Here is an 18040-nt window from a genome sequence, read left to right as displayed (position 1 = left end):
ATATCAAGGTGATACCCAGGTTGTTAGTCAGAGGATGGCAAATGCTCTAAAATACTTAGCAAATAAATCTTGTGCTATCATTGGTATTGGTGTTATTGGTATATTGGCATTACTGGTATCATTGCCAGGTGTGTGATGCACACATAGTTGTCTGTATATGCATATATGTATGTGTGTGTAGTTAGGTAGACAGAGATTTCTTTCTTCACACAAGCTCTGCCACTATCCTGCAACCTGCTTGTAGTTCTTTCATATTGCGGGTTTAGATGTATACTGGCGTATCTCACATCACTCAGATTATCATGACTGATTTATCAGGAAGTTCAAACTGTTTACTTGGGGTACGTTTAATTGGGAGTTGATCTAAATAGAGCATTTCCTCTAGGCCTGAATTACTCATGTCATGGTTAAAAGAAGAAGCTCCTGTTTAACTGGGTCAAGAACTCAATTTAAATGGGATATCTGTAGGGATTACACGGTTCTTAACTATGGGATTCTGGTCTTTGTGGTGCCTAGAGGCTAACAGTACTTACATCTCTTCTTCATTTGGAAACAGGCATGATCACAACTGCACTATGCTAATACCCAGTCTGGAAAACTCTTTTTTGGCAGCAGCGGTGTTTCCCGAGCTTTTGAAAAGGAGTTAGTATCAGTTGTACAATTTAAAGCTTTCTTTGTCTACGTCTACAGGGCTGCTGTACATGCCATGGCTGAAATGAGGCTAATCCTCATGACCAAGCAGAGGAAGCAGAGGTCTTTACTGCTTGCGTCCCTGGGTTACCTCTTCAATAAAGTGGCGGTGCAAGGCTGCATATGGCTGACACAAATGAGACAAGTCAATCTAAGAACTGAGATGGAAATGCAAATAGTCCACTGAAAATGATGGATCATATACATAGTCTGTCATAACCACTCCAGAACACGTCATACCTCTCCTAATGTGACAGCAAGGCCTGATCCAAAATCTGAATGTAGGCAAATATGGGCTCTGCAGAATGCCTTGCCAGGGAAAGCAATGGCTGTTCATACCTTGTCAACAGGTTTTTCCCTTCCATGCTCTCTGTAGAGCTGCCTCCCAGTTGTTTCAGTCACAGTGAGCTATTGATGCTTACCTGTCTGTTTCTGACAGAGACAGGCTAGGGGCAGCTGTTCTGGGAGGGCAGTGACATCTGGCAAGACACAGTGATAAAGGTAAAGGTAGAAAATTTCAGTGTGCTTGTTTGCATGGATTGCTCAGGGCCAAAGCTCCATTTCACTAGAGCATTTGGACTGTTTCTCTTGGAGCCAAACTGGAGGTGCACTTTAATTCTAGATAATCAGTATCTATTATCGAAACATGTTCAGATAGTGATCCAGGCATTTTCTGATGACGGCATTGCCACCCTAGTTGTCTGATTCACTTGATAATAAAGCAGCTTCCATCTTTGAGGAATATGCATTTTGATTACCTGTTTATGAAGAGCTTGTAGCTACTTTGCGTCCTTGACCCCCGAAGGGTGGGGTCCCATGACCTGTGTGTCTGTGGAACTCTCCCTGAAATGAATAAAGGAAATTTCAGAACCAAAGGAATGGTAGCAGCACTCAGCATCATGTCTTAGAACAATTACAATGAGGAGGAAACAGACTGGCTACTTCCTCTCCTGTGTCCTTGCTTGGGCATGACAAATGGCTGTTTGATAAGGCTAATTGAGTATTACACCAGCAGTATTCCCAGTTCTATAGTTATTGTTACTTCCTCTTCGTAACCTTTCATGTGCATGTAATTTGGAGAATAGTTGTGTAGGTACAATGGTTGTTATCTCCACACGTATGGGGGAAACTTCTGAAAGAACTTCTGCTCTTCAGAAATTAACTAGTATTTGTTCTATTCCCAGGTGGGGAAATATGGAGGTGGGGGGTGGGGGGAACCATGAAACTTCTCTGGCTTAATCCAAGTAGGATATAAAATCATTGAAATGAACACGGTTTGTAAATATTTCACTGGTTATTTACTTCATTAAATATATTGTGAATGTTTCTACATTGTAAAAATCTGGTGGGAATATAGGATCGTTTGTGAGTCATTAGCAAATAAGATTTGTATAATTTTTCACCTTCAGTCATCTCTGCTGCTACAGAAAGGATACACATTGCTTTATCCAAATACATGAAGGCTGAAATGCATAGGGACGAAGAGAAAGGGTTATGCAAGTGGTAGTTCCATGAACATTTCTTCTCGCAGCAGAGATGTTTTAAATCCTTTAGGGAAGGTTGGAAAGGTTAGATTTTTCTTCACCTGGACATTTTCATTGATCTTGTTTGTAGAATTGCATATTAAACTCTTACTTGGGCAGAATGATAAAGATGATAAGATAAGCTATGTAGAAGCAATCATTTAGGTCAGCTTTTTCTCTGGATAAAATATCAATGAACTACACCCTGAGACTTCACTCTGAATTCCAACATGAAAACATGACATTGAAGTCTAGTGTACCAACCACCAACTGCAATTTTAAAAACTAGAAAATCTATGGTCACGTTGCTAAAATATGCATAAACATGTTTTTTCAAGCTGCAAATGGTAGTGACAAAATGTGAGATTTGAGATAAGCCAAATACTCAGGGATAGTTACCAAAGTTAAGATTCAGTCTTGCGTTCTAAAGCTACATGCTTTTTAATGAGAAAGCTTTGCAAAATTCTCTGCTTACCCTATAGGTTTCACATAATTGTATAAATACATCTTGAAAAGCATATAAAATTCCCCTTAGGTTTTGTCTCAGCTGTTATGGCAGTGGGACAAGTTGGCTAGTTTCAGTGGCCAGACTACCATGTTTTGATCACAAATCCAACACCTTCATGATGTTTAAGTAACATGTGGCCCTCAAAGAAGTTGATACAGTAGATTATTAAATTATTATATGTTAAATAAGCTTCTAAAGTACAGTCTGGATAGAGATATTGATCTCCTTTAATAATGGTGCTCTACTAGATGGTAATATTTCTTTTCAGAGAAGAATGCATTTTTCTAATACATTATCTCATGAAAAAATGTCTGCAGCGAACAAGCTCTCACATTCTGTGTTTTCTCCTGTATTTTTAGAGTTTTCTCTTACAAAATTGTGAGTACAAACAGCTACCAATGTCTCAGTGGAGACTGAGACACACACAGATTCACTGGAATGAGCCTTTGTCAAGTTTATGACCAATTTTTTTAAAAAAAAGGACTTAACAGGCTTATGGGTTTACCGTCACTATGTGCCAATTAGGTATGTGACTGACACATATGTGTCGCATAGGGAGCAGCTGCAATCTCTGGTTTTTATTGCTGCTGGTATTGATTGCAATTCTGGAGCTTTAGAAAAGAGCCTTTCAGGAGGAGAATATCAACAGCAGTTATCTGAGTAGCCTCACCTTCCTCATCCTTGGGGCTGAGAGCTTGCGGCTGAGAGGCTATTACATGTTTGGTTTTTTCCCAGGATGTATTTGCTTTCCCTCTGTGAATTATCTCCTGGCAGACTTGTGATAACACAGTGGTGACCCAGTTTTTTTGCCATCTTTTCTAGGGAAATCATCCCTTGAGATCATGCTCTATGCCTTTTATTTTGCCTAGTACATTTTAAACCTTTCAAATTTGGAAGAGTTTGGGTAATATGTACCTACAAATTTCATGAGAATCAGCAGCTGGGTATCATAAACCCAAATGAATGCTCCACAGTGAGAAAAAGCAAGGACTACTCAGCAGTGTTACTTGTGGCATCAATGAATTAACCAGTTGGTGTCCATACACTGTTGCATCATAACTGATGTAGTGAACACTACAGTTATTGCCTTAGGGAGGAAATTTCTGGGATAAAGAAACACACAGATGTTTACAGAGCACATGTGAGTCCATGCCACAGGATGACATAATTCTCCATTTCTCATGGAGGCTCATAGAGGGAGGAAGTAAACTCCAAAGTACAGAAGTAAACTTCCACCTCTGAATCTGAAAGCTTAGGAGAAGCTCCCCCAGGAAGGGTGGGAAAAAAGGTTGAAAGAAGATGGGAGGGTGGGTAACTGGAATGGAGAATAGGAATGGGCAGGAGTCTGACAGGGGGAGCTGGAATGGTAAGCTTGTTTTTTTAGGAGACACTGATGACATCTGGAAACAAGAACTTTTTGCTCTTGGACAGTGTGAATGGCCTGTCTAGATGTCCCTAGCTCAGATTCCAATTTAAACATGAAGATACACAGGCACAGCAATATTTCCCTTCCTGCTGAATTCCCTTCTTTGCTTCATAGTATCCCACTACACTGTGATTTAAGTGGCTTGGGAAGGACCCTGACAGATGTCGACCGCTGGTTTTTCACTGAATGGATTATCTCCCGAACAGTTTCTTTCATACTATTCCTGCCATGAAAGTATTGAAAGTGGAGCTAAAATTCCATCTCTGATATCTCTGGACAAAGTAAATCAAAAGAGCAGCATTGCAACCTAGTAGTTAGCACAACAAAAAATAACACACTGAGCTGGAAATACACAATGGTTTTAGGACAAAAATTAAGAGAAAACAAATGGTTGATTGATTGTTTTTTTTCCTCTAGATTTCAGAATTTGTCCCTCTGTTTTTGAATGGGCTTGAAGAAACTTTAATGCCCACTATTCAAGTCTTAGGTATTATTCATAGATTCAACTGATCTCAGTGCTGCCATATTGACATTGCCCATCGTATGCATTTGTGGCATAGCTCCACTGTTTCTCATCTGTTTCAAGACCCCATGTTCCAGAAACATGCTGTCAGGCTTTCTCTGTGATCTGCTGGACAGCTTCACGTGGTAAAGGGGGCATAAAGCAAGAAAGAAGTGATGGTGCTGCACGGTAACGGGGGAATATATAGCTTTACGGTAGGACACAAGTAAAAAGGGATCCAGTATAAAAGGATCCTTTTTCTCTGCAGCTTAGCACAAATATATGTCCCTAGTCATGTAACTACAAGTGCATGGAAGTACCTATCACCTGACCATACATGGGTAGTCTCACATTTCAAGGGACAAAAGAGATGAGTACATAATTCATAAATATAATATTTCAGGAAAATCTTACCTCTCCTGTGTCCTCGGTTAGACAGTATCAAAGATGTACTTTCAGAAATACTATTAGAATCACTGTAGTCCACAGAGAGTTGTCTGTAATCTTCTGTTGACCGACTATAATTCATTAATCTGGACCCTTTGTCTAGAAACAGAAAGGAAATATGGTGAATCACATACTTTAATTATAAATCACTGTATTTGCATGATAATGTGAATAACATTTGGCTTTACTAATTTTTATATAGTCCATGTCTATCTGTCTTCTAACCCTGACTTAGTTCCTTAGGGACTGAGGAAAGCTTGATAACTTCATTCTGTTATTTCATAATCTTGTTTTGACCCAATATAGTTCTCATAGTTCTCCTCAACCATTCCAAATAAAACAAATCTAATATATTAATTCTATTCTACATATTTAACTGACAAGTTTCAAAGTGCAGATAACCTGCAAGGTTTTACTCCTGTATATTCTGAGGCCCAAAACCTTCAGCTATAAAGTATTCTTTCTGTGCACAGAACAGACAGTGCCCAGACACAATCCACTACCAGAGTCGGCTGCATAAATTCCGTTAAGGGATCATCCTAAATCATTAGGAACTACATATTTCTGTTGCAGCCTAACTTTACTTCGGTTGCATTGTCTCTTATCCTTTTCCAGAATCTCAGAAGATAATAATTTTTAATTTAAAAAAAAAAATTAATTCTGCCTTGAAAAGTGTGGCTCACATTTTCAATGTAAGTGACATCCTGATTCATAGAAGTCCTTCAGCAAATGTAAGCCATGTGACCTGAACCCCTAGAAAACACAGAGATCACCCCCAGATGCATAGTCACTAGAAGCAGTAGAAGGGAAATGGCAGGAATTTGTGGCTAATAGAGGGCTGAAGATGGGACCATCCCTTTTGGCAGCAGCAGAGTTTTCATCAGTTTATGCAAGTGTGTATCTATAAGCTCAGTTTCTGAGTAAGTGAGTGAGCCAATATGATTTGAGGGGTGGTTTGTCTAGCTGTTTTCAAAGGAATCCCCTTTTCTTATGACCAATAATACCTAATAGAAATGTTTCACAGGCATTAAAGCATGAATGCTTTAATGGAAGTTAATGGAACTTATATGTGATCTGCTGAACAGGAATTGGACTGTTCATATACCTGATGTTGAGCATATCCAAAAAAAAGTCTGGATAGCTTGAGCCAACTTTTCACTTGCCCCAAAATCAGAGATTTCTGTTGAAGTGAACAGTACAATATAGAGACTAAGAAAAAGAACTCTCCGACCTGAAGTCCACATTTAGTTACAGTTAATTACTCTGAGGGATAGTAAAATCTTGATCTTAGTCAAATGAAATGTGAAAATTGTATATTCTAGTTTATTTGTATGAGCAGGATTTGGTCTTATGTCTTGAAATCACTCCAACAATCCATGTGTGGATTTATAAAATGTCTTCTGAATACAAAAACGAAACTAAAATGAAAAGGAAGCCACAAATCTTTGTTTGAGTGATCAAATAGGAAGGATGAATATATATTCCTTAACGGCAACAGAATTCCTTCATAGAATCCCACTTGTTACCTTCAAAAATGCATGGGAGTATACGAAATACAAAGCAGTTTAAAAGTAGGTTTGTTTTATATGCACAAGTTTTATGCAAAGGGCCTTCAGAGTCTAATCTGTGCAAGCTGATTTGTTATCACTGCTTCACAGCCCTCAGACTACTATCCTTTGTGGAAATAAGGAACAGAAGCCTTGCTGACTTGCCTCAGAGTCTTTCCATTATGATATCATTTATATGTAAAGCAATAAATATCCTGTCCAACACTACATGTAATCACTACAGCATGAAATTAAACAATTCACCGAGCTTGGGAAAGACTCTGAAAAGGCTGGCTGTATCCTTATTACACAGTTCAGATTATAAGTGTTTCTTTACCTTGGTGAAAATTCATCTGGGAAAACAGTGGTGAGGTGTCCGGTATTTTCTCGTGCAGTCTTTTCCTTATGACATGACTTCTGTTAAGCTGAGAGGTTGTGCTGTCTTCGGTGACTACCTGCTCCACCTAGAAGACAGTAGTCCTGCAAGTCAATGTCATATGATATGTGGACTTCAGACTCTCATACTAAAGTGATCCTTGCCCTCTGTCTTCCAGGGGCTGCTGATTTGATTGGTATAAGCAATGTCATCTCCTCAGTTTAACACAAAGCAGGACTGGGTTTTTCTGGCTTCATGCTGTCATGCTAGCTGTATTTAAGAGAGGACACCCTCTGTTACAGGAGGAAATAGAGAGTGCAAGGGAAAAGGTCATCTCAGAATGTTAATGAATACTGGTTGAAAACAGAAAAATATATTTGCAGTGTGCTTTCCTCCAGTTTCATTCAGCTTGTCAATAAAAAAATGCTTGTTGATATTTCAAATCCTGAAAAAGACTCAGGTGCTCACTCATTAAAGACTTGACATAGTCAGGCTTGATAGCGTAGAAAATGGTCAGTTCTGCTTAAGGACGATGAATGAAACTCTCAATATGATGTAAATGTGACTTCTTTGAATTTCACAAAGAAAATCTGAAACCAGAGCAACAATGGGGAACCTTTTCCCTATGTAAAGTCCATTCCTTTGGCCAATATGAAGTTTCTGTAAAGGTTATGATTGTGTCAGTAGTAACCAAAGAAATGAAGACACTGTAAGTGCAAAAGCTGGATTTGTATCATTTGTATATTATCCAGGGGTGTAAGAGTGGTGTGAGAGATTACTTCATTGCCTCATTTGCTTGTACACCTGCCCACTCAATTTCCTACTTAGAAGCCTAGAACCAAATCTCACTTAATTCATACAAGCATTAATATCAGGCAATTGCTCACTTGCATCCTATGTTGCTATTCATCTCTCTCACCAAAGAAAAGTTGATGATTAGAGTATGAGAGTAGTACCTACCTCACTGACACTTCCCACAGCAAACTGGACCATTTTCTTTATATAGACATTTGCAGGTAAGGAAACAGATTCCTTCTGATGTGCCTCACATGCTTCCAGAATTGATTCAGGAGAAAGTCTTTTATGTGGCAGATCTTCACATAGTGTCAGCAAGAGCGTGTGTAGTTGGTCACTCAGCTGGAGGGACTGAGTCAAAATGGAGATATAGTTAAATGACATCTCTCAGTGGTCTGAAACCCTGTTTGAACTGGGACCAGGAATTTTTGTCTTTCACCCTGGGTGCGAAATGCTTGCTGAATTCCTTTAGATTTTGGGAAGATTCCAAACAGGCAGCATAACAGCACTGAATGGAGCCTCTAATGGGATCCAGGATAGCCTTGAAGGGAACTAGCTTCTACAAGGAGGGTCATCAGCCTGTATAGGAGCTATTTGGTGACAGACAACAGCTCAGTCTGCTCCACAACTTTGCTATTTAGACTGTGAATCTTAAAGATTCATGTCTGTAAGACCTGTGGCAACATTAGCTTCAAAAAGTTGAGGAGTTATGCCAGCCAAAACTGTTGCCATAGAGACCAGATACTTAAATTTTAGTAATTTAGCTTGTAAAGCCTTTTCTCTTAGATCATGTGTAATCATGAAAGGGAGGTTAAATCTAGTAAAAGCTTGTGCTCTCTAAATAAAAAACATGCAGTCAAAGGCATGGATGTAGAAATGAAGTAAATTGTGTGCAAAGATACAAATCTTTCAAAGGATTCTGGGTAAGGAAGAAATACAAAATTTCAACTAGCAGAGATGCTGGTAGAATTTGCTTAGAAATAAGGACTGTTATTTAGTTTTATTCCAGCATCTCATTCTTTGAAAAAGCACATAAATGTGCACAGGACCACAGTCATGCCAACACAGTGTTTTTCTTTTAGCCCTTCCTGCCTTAGAATCATAGAAACATTTAGGCTGGAAAAGACCTTTAAGATCATTGAGTCCATCTATAAACCTAACACTGCTATGTCCACCACTAAACTATGCCCCTAAGTGTCATATCTATGTCTTAAAAAAATACCTCCAGGGATAGTTACTCAACGACTTCAATGGGCAGCCTGTTCCTTATTACAGTCTTGCAATAAATAATCTTCAAAAGCAAGGTACATTTCATCTTAATGGGAGGAATTCTGGTTTTTGAAGGAAAAAAAAAAAAAAAGGAAAGGAAAGGTGAGGCCTAACTAAATTCCTGATTTGGATGAACTTGTATTTTTGGTGAAGTCTGGACCTTGACATAATCTTTCCAATTATTTCTAGTGGTTCAAAACATAAAGTTGCTCTTACCGAGACTTCAGATCATGCTTCTCAATCTTTGAACCTACTAATATAAGACAGAATGAAAGAAAACAAAAATGTGTTACTGGCCTGGTTTGGAGGAACTTGGTAGTCTGCTGACCAATAGAGGGTCATTCCCAAGGAATACACCAACATCTGTCAAAACAGAAAAGGAAACCCTTTATGAAGTCAACATTAAATACAGAAAAGCCGTGTATTAGAGGGACTAGCTGTCTGTGTCCTTGATCACAAAATGGCAGAAGCCAAACAAATATTATTTTTTTAAACTAGACTAAGGGAAACATATATAAACATATATAAAAGTACAATTGTGACTCTTGGCTTGTGGACTAGATAGCATACAAGGAGTATTGTTCAGCATGAGGGGCTGAGCCAGGCTGCCCTCTATCCAATGATGCCATGAGTAGGAAAAGAAATTTGAACTCCTTTCTTAATTTTAAAGCTCTCCTGCTGGTGATTAAAGCTCTCTCCTACCTGTGGGACTGACTAGCAGTTCTGTTTAGAAAGAAGATTACTGGAGTAAGGGCAGTCTATTCCTAAGCTTCATGTTTCTGCATAGCATCTAGGTAATGTGGGAGTCTGAAAATACTGTGTTCTGCCTGAGGGAAGTATACACTTCTGTGGTCCTAATGGTAGTTAAAACTTTTAGGTACCTGAGTGTTTTATCTTACTGTCGTGCCAGAGACGTTCATTTGGCAGGTAGAAGAAAAGTAAATTGTTATCAAACCTGAACATATTTCTGACTTCCTGGGAGTGCTTCCACTCTCTGGTTCTATAGATACCACAGTCTTACTGCTTCTGGGATTGGAATTACCGTATCTGGTCAAACGTCAGGTTCATAGAAATATTCTTGGTTTCTGTGAGCCTTTAAAAATAATACATTTCTGCAGACCTTGAGGACTGCTGTTCAAAATTGATTTTGGTGTTGACATGCATGCTAATCTGATGGCAAGCTGCAAGACACACGTAAATCTTTCTAACTCTAGTCTAATTTATTTAGTGTTATTAGAAATGGAGTTTGACAGTAGGTACTTGGTATGCTGCATGAAAACCCACAAGCTTGTCTTCATGAGGTACTGTCAAGATTTGTTTTGTAATACACCTCACCTTTGTTAGTCCAATACGCTGGGTTTTACTTTGTCTGTGGAGCAGTTCTGGTGCACTGAAAGGGACAGCTTCCATCTGAGATGCATTGTTTTGGAAGGACAAATTTCCTTCAGCAGACAGTAGTACTGACCATGGACAAATCACACAGATGGCAGGGTCTGAAAAATTTTGAAGAAAATAATGAATGGGGTTCTTAGTGTTGAATTCACTGTGCTCAGGAAGTCATATTGCTGATGTCTCAACTGCCTAGCCAAACCCATCACTGAAGTTTACTGGAGATGTACCTAGAAGTCAGTGGAATCATTTTCATTTATGCCTAGCTGGTTTTGTCAGCTGGAGTTCAGTGGTGGTTAAAGACTTTATTTCCCTCTCACATTGTTTCACACATATAAACAATATATTGATTTCAATGGATTTCTGAAGTTCAAGGAAAGGAAGAATTACATCCCATGTGCAAATTCTGGACAACTTGACATTTTTGGTAGATCGTCTTGTGCAAAGCACAAAAGAATATCTGAAGAGTAGAACACTCCTTCCAATAAAGCATGAATACTTTGAAGCTGGCATTTGCAAAAGACCTTAAGTTAGCTTCCATTAAGTTGCAAGGCTATGGTACAAATCTCTTCTCTTTGGTGATATTTTTTTTGTTCTGTGTGCTGCTTATAGTAGTGAGTCCGCTCTGCATTGTAGTAACCTCTCTTTAAGTGTATTGTATCTACCAAAGCCAAGTTACTTTGACAGAAAGTCAGTGTCAGGAGTCAGTATCTTTTTCTTTCTACTGTACAGATGAAGAAACTGATGCAAAGCCCGGATTTGATGACTACACCATGTTAGTCAACAGAGGCTTCCCAACACTTCCCAAGTCCCATTGCTATAACCTGCTAAGCTTTCCTTTAAGAGGAAACATCATTTCCAACTAACCTGAACTTTGGGATTTTTTTTACCAGAATGCACATACGAAAACTACCCAAACTAAAAGTTAGTCTAGATTCTACCAGTAACGTGAAAAGCCATGATATTTTAGCATTATTCACATTCAGTACTTCTGTCAGTTCTGTTAAAAGAGGGGATATTTCAAGTATTGTCAAATGGTAAATGTAGGCTCCTAAACTTGATAAGACCCTGAGAAAAAACTATTTGAAGGTGTCTCAGTAATGGGCTGGGTTCTTCTTGTAAAAGGGCTGAGTACTCTTAAAAAATATCACTGAAGAGATCCACTGAGGTCAGTCCCAGCGGTCTGAAGCAGGAGTAGAAACATTAGGATGTAAAGTCTTCTGCAAACACTCTGCACTTGCATACATATGTTGAGTGCATTTGACCAAAGACATCCAAGTGATTTCATTAAAATATTTGTTTAAAAAACACGATTAAAAGCATATAAGATCAATCTGTTTACTTTAGAAAGGGGAAAAGCTGCAGTATCTATGACAATATTTAGATATAGGGTTCCTGGAAATATAGGTAACAAAACAAAACAAAGTTGGCTGTTTAACCCTTCTCTTCAGTCTAGACTGTGAGAACAGAGACCATTCAGATCTCCATAGGAGAACAGCTCAGAAACATGCCCAAAAGGCTTCGGTATTTTAGCATTTAAAAATTATATATTAAAAATTAGCTATTTAGATCTTATTCATGTTTACCTTTACATCAGGAAAATGGATGGTAAAAATGGGTAAATTGTTAAGCTGGGAACTCATATACACCTAGGAGGTTTGTATAGCCAGAGGACCTAGAGATTCAAGACTTATGGACACTGGTATTTGCAACAGTTGTGGCGTTTACTTCTTTAGAAAATAAAAGGTCTTAAAATCATCACCTAGCTTTCTCTTTTGCTCCTTTCCCATTTTCTTTAGTATTGTGTGCAAATACAGCTAGCACATGCTGGGAAATTTGTCCATTTTAGAAACAGATAGCCAGTTTATACTTTAGCCCCGAAGATCACCTGGCCTTCTGTAATGTTGGCCAGCCAACAAGTGAGCATAGCTGCCTAACCAGTCAGTGCCCAAACACATTGCAAATACTGCTATAGCAAGTGGTGCTGACCGTCACCAGGTCTAGCAGGATTTATTACCTCAAACACAGCAGTACTAGCCCTGAGAAGAGGCTGATTCCAGAAGCAGTATAGCTGTAGCTGGGATGTGGAGCCAGGTATGCCTTAGTCAGCTGGGACAATGCTATGGAGGGACAGTTCACCTTTGCTGCCCTATAAGAAATGAGCACTGGGGATTCAATTTCAGAATGAGTCCAACTTGGCATCCCTTCTGGACTTGAGCTCTCTAAAGACATTTGAGCAGCCTTGAATATGACCTACAGACCAGCTTGGTTCTACATCCCTACTTCCTCATGTTTTACTCTTCTTCTGATCATAATACCCTACATTTATCTTGTGCAGCACAGGGAACATAGGCTGATTATCTCAATTCAACAGACATCAAACAAGTGTTTTCCCTTTTAAAAAAAAAACAAAACAAAACAAAATAAAACCAAGAAATCAGGAAAACGTAAGTGTCAGCTTAGTGTCTGGCACAGAGTTATTAAGCTGCCATAGACCTGAGCTGAATCTATCTAGGTGGGTATCTCTGTGCTGCACTCCTTTGCACATTTCTGGTGCCTGATCTGGGTGTTCTAGCCTCTTGTTACACTAGATAACAGAGAACTGATAGGGTAGTCAACCTGCTAGTCAAGTGTTCTAGTCCATTAAAAACTAGTTGGTAATAAAAGTCCACTCCTCCAGCTATAGCAGAAGTTGCACTTCAGTATTCTGTATTTTGATTCTACATGCTCATGAGGTAAGAACACATCACATTCATTCTCCCCCCAAAAAAGGAATGTCCATTGTCATAAACAGTTCTAAAAATGTGACAGGTTGCTCAGGTGTGCTGTCTTGTACAGCTGGCCTGCTTGACAAGCATTCATCATGATTACTTGCCTAGCCATTGTAAGTCACATTATTATCATCAAAGATAAAAACCTCTCACTAGATAAATGAGCCATGCAGATTTGCCTGTCCTACTCTATCAGTACATGAAGGACATGATCCTAGCTGGCATGGTGCTTTCTGTTTGTGTTTTATTCAGATTTTAGGAAGGACTATTCTGTCCTGCTCCACTGTGTATAGTTGTACTTAGCTGAATTAATATCTGATGTGTAATCTGGAAAAAAAACCAAAAACCACCAAAACCTTGGGGATCTCTTATGTAGGCAGAGCAGTCTACATGTAATCCCAGCAGCACTGAAAGATTTCTCATTTTTATTAGCAATATGCTTCTATTGTCATTAGTGCTTTTTGTCTCAAAACCCCCACCCCCTGCCTAAAAAGCCAAAACCCTCAAAAGAACTAAAGTAACTCAAGGATGAATTTCCAACAGTAAGAACTATAAGAAGATACTCTTCACCTCACCTTTGTGAAGATCCTCCAGAAGCTGCACTGTGGCCAAGTACAAGAGTGCCCATACTTCTTCTTCCTCCAAGGGGCTTCCTTTTACCCACAGGACCTCGGCCAGTGTCACACAGGAACTGCTCATGCCTGCTGCAGTAGAAACCAGATTTTGGACACACTAGAGAAACTGAATTGCTCAAAGCAAACCATACTGGTTACAACCATACCCTTCTCTCACGACAAGAAATATTTTGTGAACCACCCTACTTCTTTGTTCACAAAAGGTAAGTATCATTCATCCCTATCTTAATCTGAGTAAGAATGAGTAAAGGGACTGAACTAAGTGACTTCCTGTAAGCTTTTTGAGCCCTTTTACTCATCAGTTGAAACCAATCACAAGATTCTGTGGGGCAAGTAGTTTTTACTTGGGAGATCCTTCATGAATATGTGCTGTTCAGACTTTGTGAGTGATTATCTGAATGGTAGGACATTTATTTTGCTGCTTAATTGGATGTTCTTGTCTATAAAATCATAACAGATAATCTCAGAAAAAAAAAGAATGGCAAAGCAGAACATATGCACTGTAACATGAAAAGTTTATAAACACAGTCCAACAGAGCAACTGAGTTTTATTCATTGCCCAGCAGATTGCTCAGTAAAAGCTGGTAGACTCTTACTGAATTCATTGATGAGAGATTTTCTTGGTCCAACACCTGAGACTCAGAACTTGCAGTTCATCCATACCAATATACATATAAACTTGCTTTATTTCACTAAACCAAATTAAAAGATGATTCCCTCTGTGAGCTGCTGAATAGCAATTTAGTGCTCCCAGCACACTGTCCCATCTGACAGGTACGTAAGACCTGGCATACTGCAGAAGAATCTTGGTCCACACACTCTGTTTTGTCTCGGCTGCAATGAAGCATCAGGTCACTTAGAGAAAGGCATCCTGTAGTAAGTCATAATTTAATCTCTTACTTATCAGAAGAGTATTTTCCTAATCCCAGCCAACTAGAAATGGACTTCTGACTTGAAGTATCAAGGCTTCTTTTCCTCCAAATGTTTTATCATGTTAAGTATTATCAAATAAGGGGTTTTTCTTCATAAATGGTTTGGTTTTCCATGTCACCAGTGTTAACATTTCTGCAATTTACTAATCTAGGCAGAGCTGCTCTAGGTCTACACATCTGTAAGGAAAACTGAATCCAAGCCGAAAATTTGCTAAAAAACCTCAAACTTAACTTATGTTTTTGCTGTTACTGTCTTGTAACAGAGAGCATCATAGGTTCATTGTATGATGTGTAAATAGGGGCAGAATGAAAAAAATTGGAGGTGATCCATCTATTGCATTGAGGTTTTCACATTGTCTGTAGACCACCAAGTGAGGGCACTAGAGCCTAGGATGCTATTGTCATGTATGAGAAACACCACTGTAACGTGAGGTCACTTACAGGCTGAAAACAGATCTTTCCCCTGTTCCTTCACCCTCTGCGCATCCGACTTAGTGCTAACATTTGTTCTCTGCCTGCAATAGACTTTACTGTGTCTTACAGCTGATTTCTTTGCCAGCTTCTTGTTTACTGTGCAGTCTTCAATGGGTCACTGCAAGAGCAAAACAGTGTTCCACAGGAACAACTTGTTGCTGATTAATAGACTACTTAAACTTTGGTTCATGGGGTCTTGTCCTGGCACACTAGCTTCCAAACAAGGAATCACAACATTGGAAGAATGATCCCTTGCTGTAATTGCTGTGGGATTATGGACCAACCTAGTGACATTTTAAACAGAATCAGAGTCCTAATTTTAGTCTCTGTAGCTTCAAAGGGTAGTAAAGCTCCTTAAGAACCTAACCTTAATTAGAAGAGACAGACAAAGCTTCTTAATCTAAGCCATCACCATTTCTCTTAATAATAAATTACTGCAGTAGCATTTCACTTAACCCTGTGGTACTGGGACTAAGCAGTCAATTCACTTCCCCAGAGCTGGAACCTGCATGGCTTCTCATATGGGTAATCCACCAGACTCTACTTAGTGCTGTGGGGAAAGGAGCCCGGCATCCTCTATTTTAGATAGAAGTGCTTATACCAAGTGATTTCAGTGCTGGTATTTCTAACTAGCTTAAGTTACTCAACATGCAACTATCCAGAGTGTAGGCATTACAGCTTTATAGAGCCAAAGTGAAATCAGCAGTTATACCAGAGCTGGTTAACTTTTGTAGTGAATATTTTTTCAGAGTAAAAACAATGTCTCAGATTAATACTAAGTATGAATTAAATTAATTCTGCACATGATGATGTGCAAATGCCTTCCCAAAAATTATTAGATTGAATGGCCATGGAAATCATAACCTCTTTAAAGTGTAATAAATTATTGGTTTAATGCAATGTAGAGTTAAGCGATATGTTATCTTACAAGCAAATTGGCAACTGATCTTTAAACACACTCAGAATACCCTGTAATTGTGGGCTGTGTTTGACTCTTGGCTCTCAAGACCAGTATGATGTGGTATTTGACAAAAATATAACTGGGTGAGTGCTTGGAGAAAAAATACATTTCCTTTCCTTTTATAGCCAGACTGTGCTATGTCTATGATATGAGAGTAGAAGTGATATAAATATATTGTTATCATTGTAACAGTGCACATATTTATAGTCCCTCAATTCAATAAAATCTGTGATCCAGAACCAAAACAATTCTGACCTTCAAACAAGCCACAACTGATAAGGGAAAGCAGACAAATTGGGATGCAAGGAGGAAAAAGTTAACAATAACCTTGCAAAAAGGGACTTGATTATTTGCAGTAACACTACACATCAGGAAATTATGCTAGGTCTAGTTGAGCCTGCAGGGAAAAATTAGAGCAGCAGAATGTAATCACCTACTTTGGAGTGTGGCCAGGATATAGAGGTTAACGTTTTTGTGCCTGGAAAAAGTAGCAAAGGGCTTTCAGTGCCAATTCATGCTCTGAGGTCAAATACAAATCTTCTGATGACTTCTGTGGAAGAAGGCAGTGACATCCAAACAGGCAAATTAGCCTGAAATATCCCCTCCCCATTCTAATCTTTGAAAAACATTCATTCATTACGTGGACTGTCTCAAGTCAATAGATTTTCCCCTGGAAGAATTTAATCTACTCCTCTTGCATAGATATGAAAGGTATGCCGAGGTGAAGCTAACCCATCATTTTGCCACAAACCTCCACCTATTTATCACATTTCTTTCTAAATTATTTTATTCTGGTTTGGTACATTATTTTTTATCATATGTGCAAGCTTTTATCCAAACAGTCATTGAAATTATGGTCAATGAAAGAAACCAAATTTATTATAAAAGGTAATGAATTACAGCTTTGTATCTGAATTTAACTCTTAATAACAATCATGCATTAGTAATTTCATATGCCGGGGTCACCATAAGTGCAACTTCGCTTTATTAGGTTTGACAACCTTATTTAGTAAAATGGAAGGGAGAAACTTGTTTTTTTTCAACCTTCATCTTTAATTTTGCTGCTTTGTTGACTGTATAAATACAACAAAAGAGCTAAAAACTATTACTTTTGTAGGGAAACTGACCTTCTCTTATCAAACATGGTCATCTGAATTGAGTCCTCAAAAGAAAGAGGTCATCTGGACTCCTAAATAAATAACAGCCCTTTTCATGCAAGCCTATCAGAGGGAGTTTACTGGGGAGTTGGTTCAGCCGTAGAATCAGTTTCTATAGCATGAAAGGCTTAACTCATTACCTAAATGATGATGAAAAACACAGATTTAAAGGGGAGATCATAGGACACAGCAGTGAATAAGATGGTGAGAAAGGAGAAATCATGTTTAGATTTTGAAATAATGGGGTCAAGTTTGTTTCTGGTCTGAAGCAGTAACAGATTTGCCCCATTTGGGCATCCTGAAGAACAACTGGAAATGAGAACTTTGGCCAGAAGTTTGTGTACAAACACAAAAACAACAACAAAGGATTAACCTTGGGTAGGAACCAAGCGTTCTGTGAAGTGGAAAGGCTTCTGTCAACCAGAAATGCCTTTCAATTTTTACTGCCTGGAAGCTGTTCTTGCAGAGGTCTGGTCTTTCTTCTGACTGAACATCCAGTTCTGCTTCATTACTGTATCTGTATGTTGCAAAATACCAAGCTGGAAACCTAACTAGCTTTTAAATTGCTGAAGGCTGTAAATAGATGTAGATTTTGTAAACAATTGTGTCTGAGAAAGGTGTATTGCCTCTTTATGGTT

The 18040-nt window shown here is 38.8% G+C and overlaps 2 protein-coding genes across 7 annotated transcripts in view; one reads left to right on the top strand and one right to left on the bottom strand.

Moving 5' to 3' along the window:
• The window catches only part of MAPK8 (mitogen-activated protein kinase 8), a 162546-nt gene that overhangs the window by 81897 nt on the left and 62609 nt on the right, over nt 1-18040 (top strand). The gene's annotated exons all lie outside the window — the stretch shown is intronic.
• FRMPD2 (FERM and PDZ domain containing 2) overlaps nt 1-18040 on the bottom strand; it is a 77495-nt gene that overhangs the window by 53910 nt on the left and 5545 nt on the right. For 5 of the 6 annotated variants that reach the window (XM_027815324.2, XM_027815326.2, XM_027815327.2 and 2 more), the window contains exons 2-8: nt 13819-13947; nt 10419-10576; nt 9381-9446; nt 7980-8165; nt 6981-7107; nt 5064-5195; nt 1449-1533 (exon numbers count right to left, since the gene is read on the bottom strand). In XM_027815324.2, coding sequence (XP_027671125.2) covers nt 1449-1533; nt 5064-5195; nt 6981-7107; nt 7980-8165; nt 9381-9446; nt 10419-10576; nt 13819-13942 — 878 coding nt within the window. In that variant the 5' untranslated portion in view covers nt 13943-13947. The remainder of the gene's footprint in view (nt 1-1448; nt 1534-5063; nt 5196-6980; nt 7108-7979; nt 8166-9380; nt 9447-10418; nt 10577-13818; nt 13948-18040) is intronic. The other variant, XM_027815325.2, reaches the window with a different exon arrangement.

The sequence above is a fragment of the Falco cherrug genome, chromosome 9 (assembly GCF_023634085.1).
Source record: "Falco cherrug isolate bFalChe1 chromosome 9, bFalChe1.pri, whole genome shotgun sequence".
NCBI lineage: Eukaryota > Metazoa > Chordata > Aves > Falconiformes > Falconidae > Falco > Falco cherrug.
Note: the sequence above shows the minus strand (reverse complement) of the source record. Positions and strands in the feature narration are given on the sequence as shown.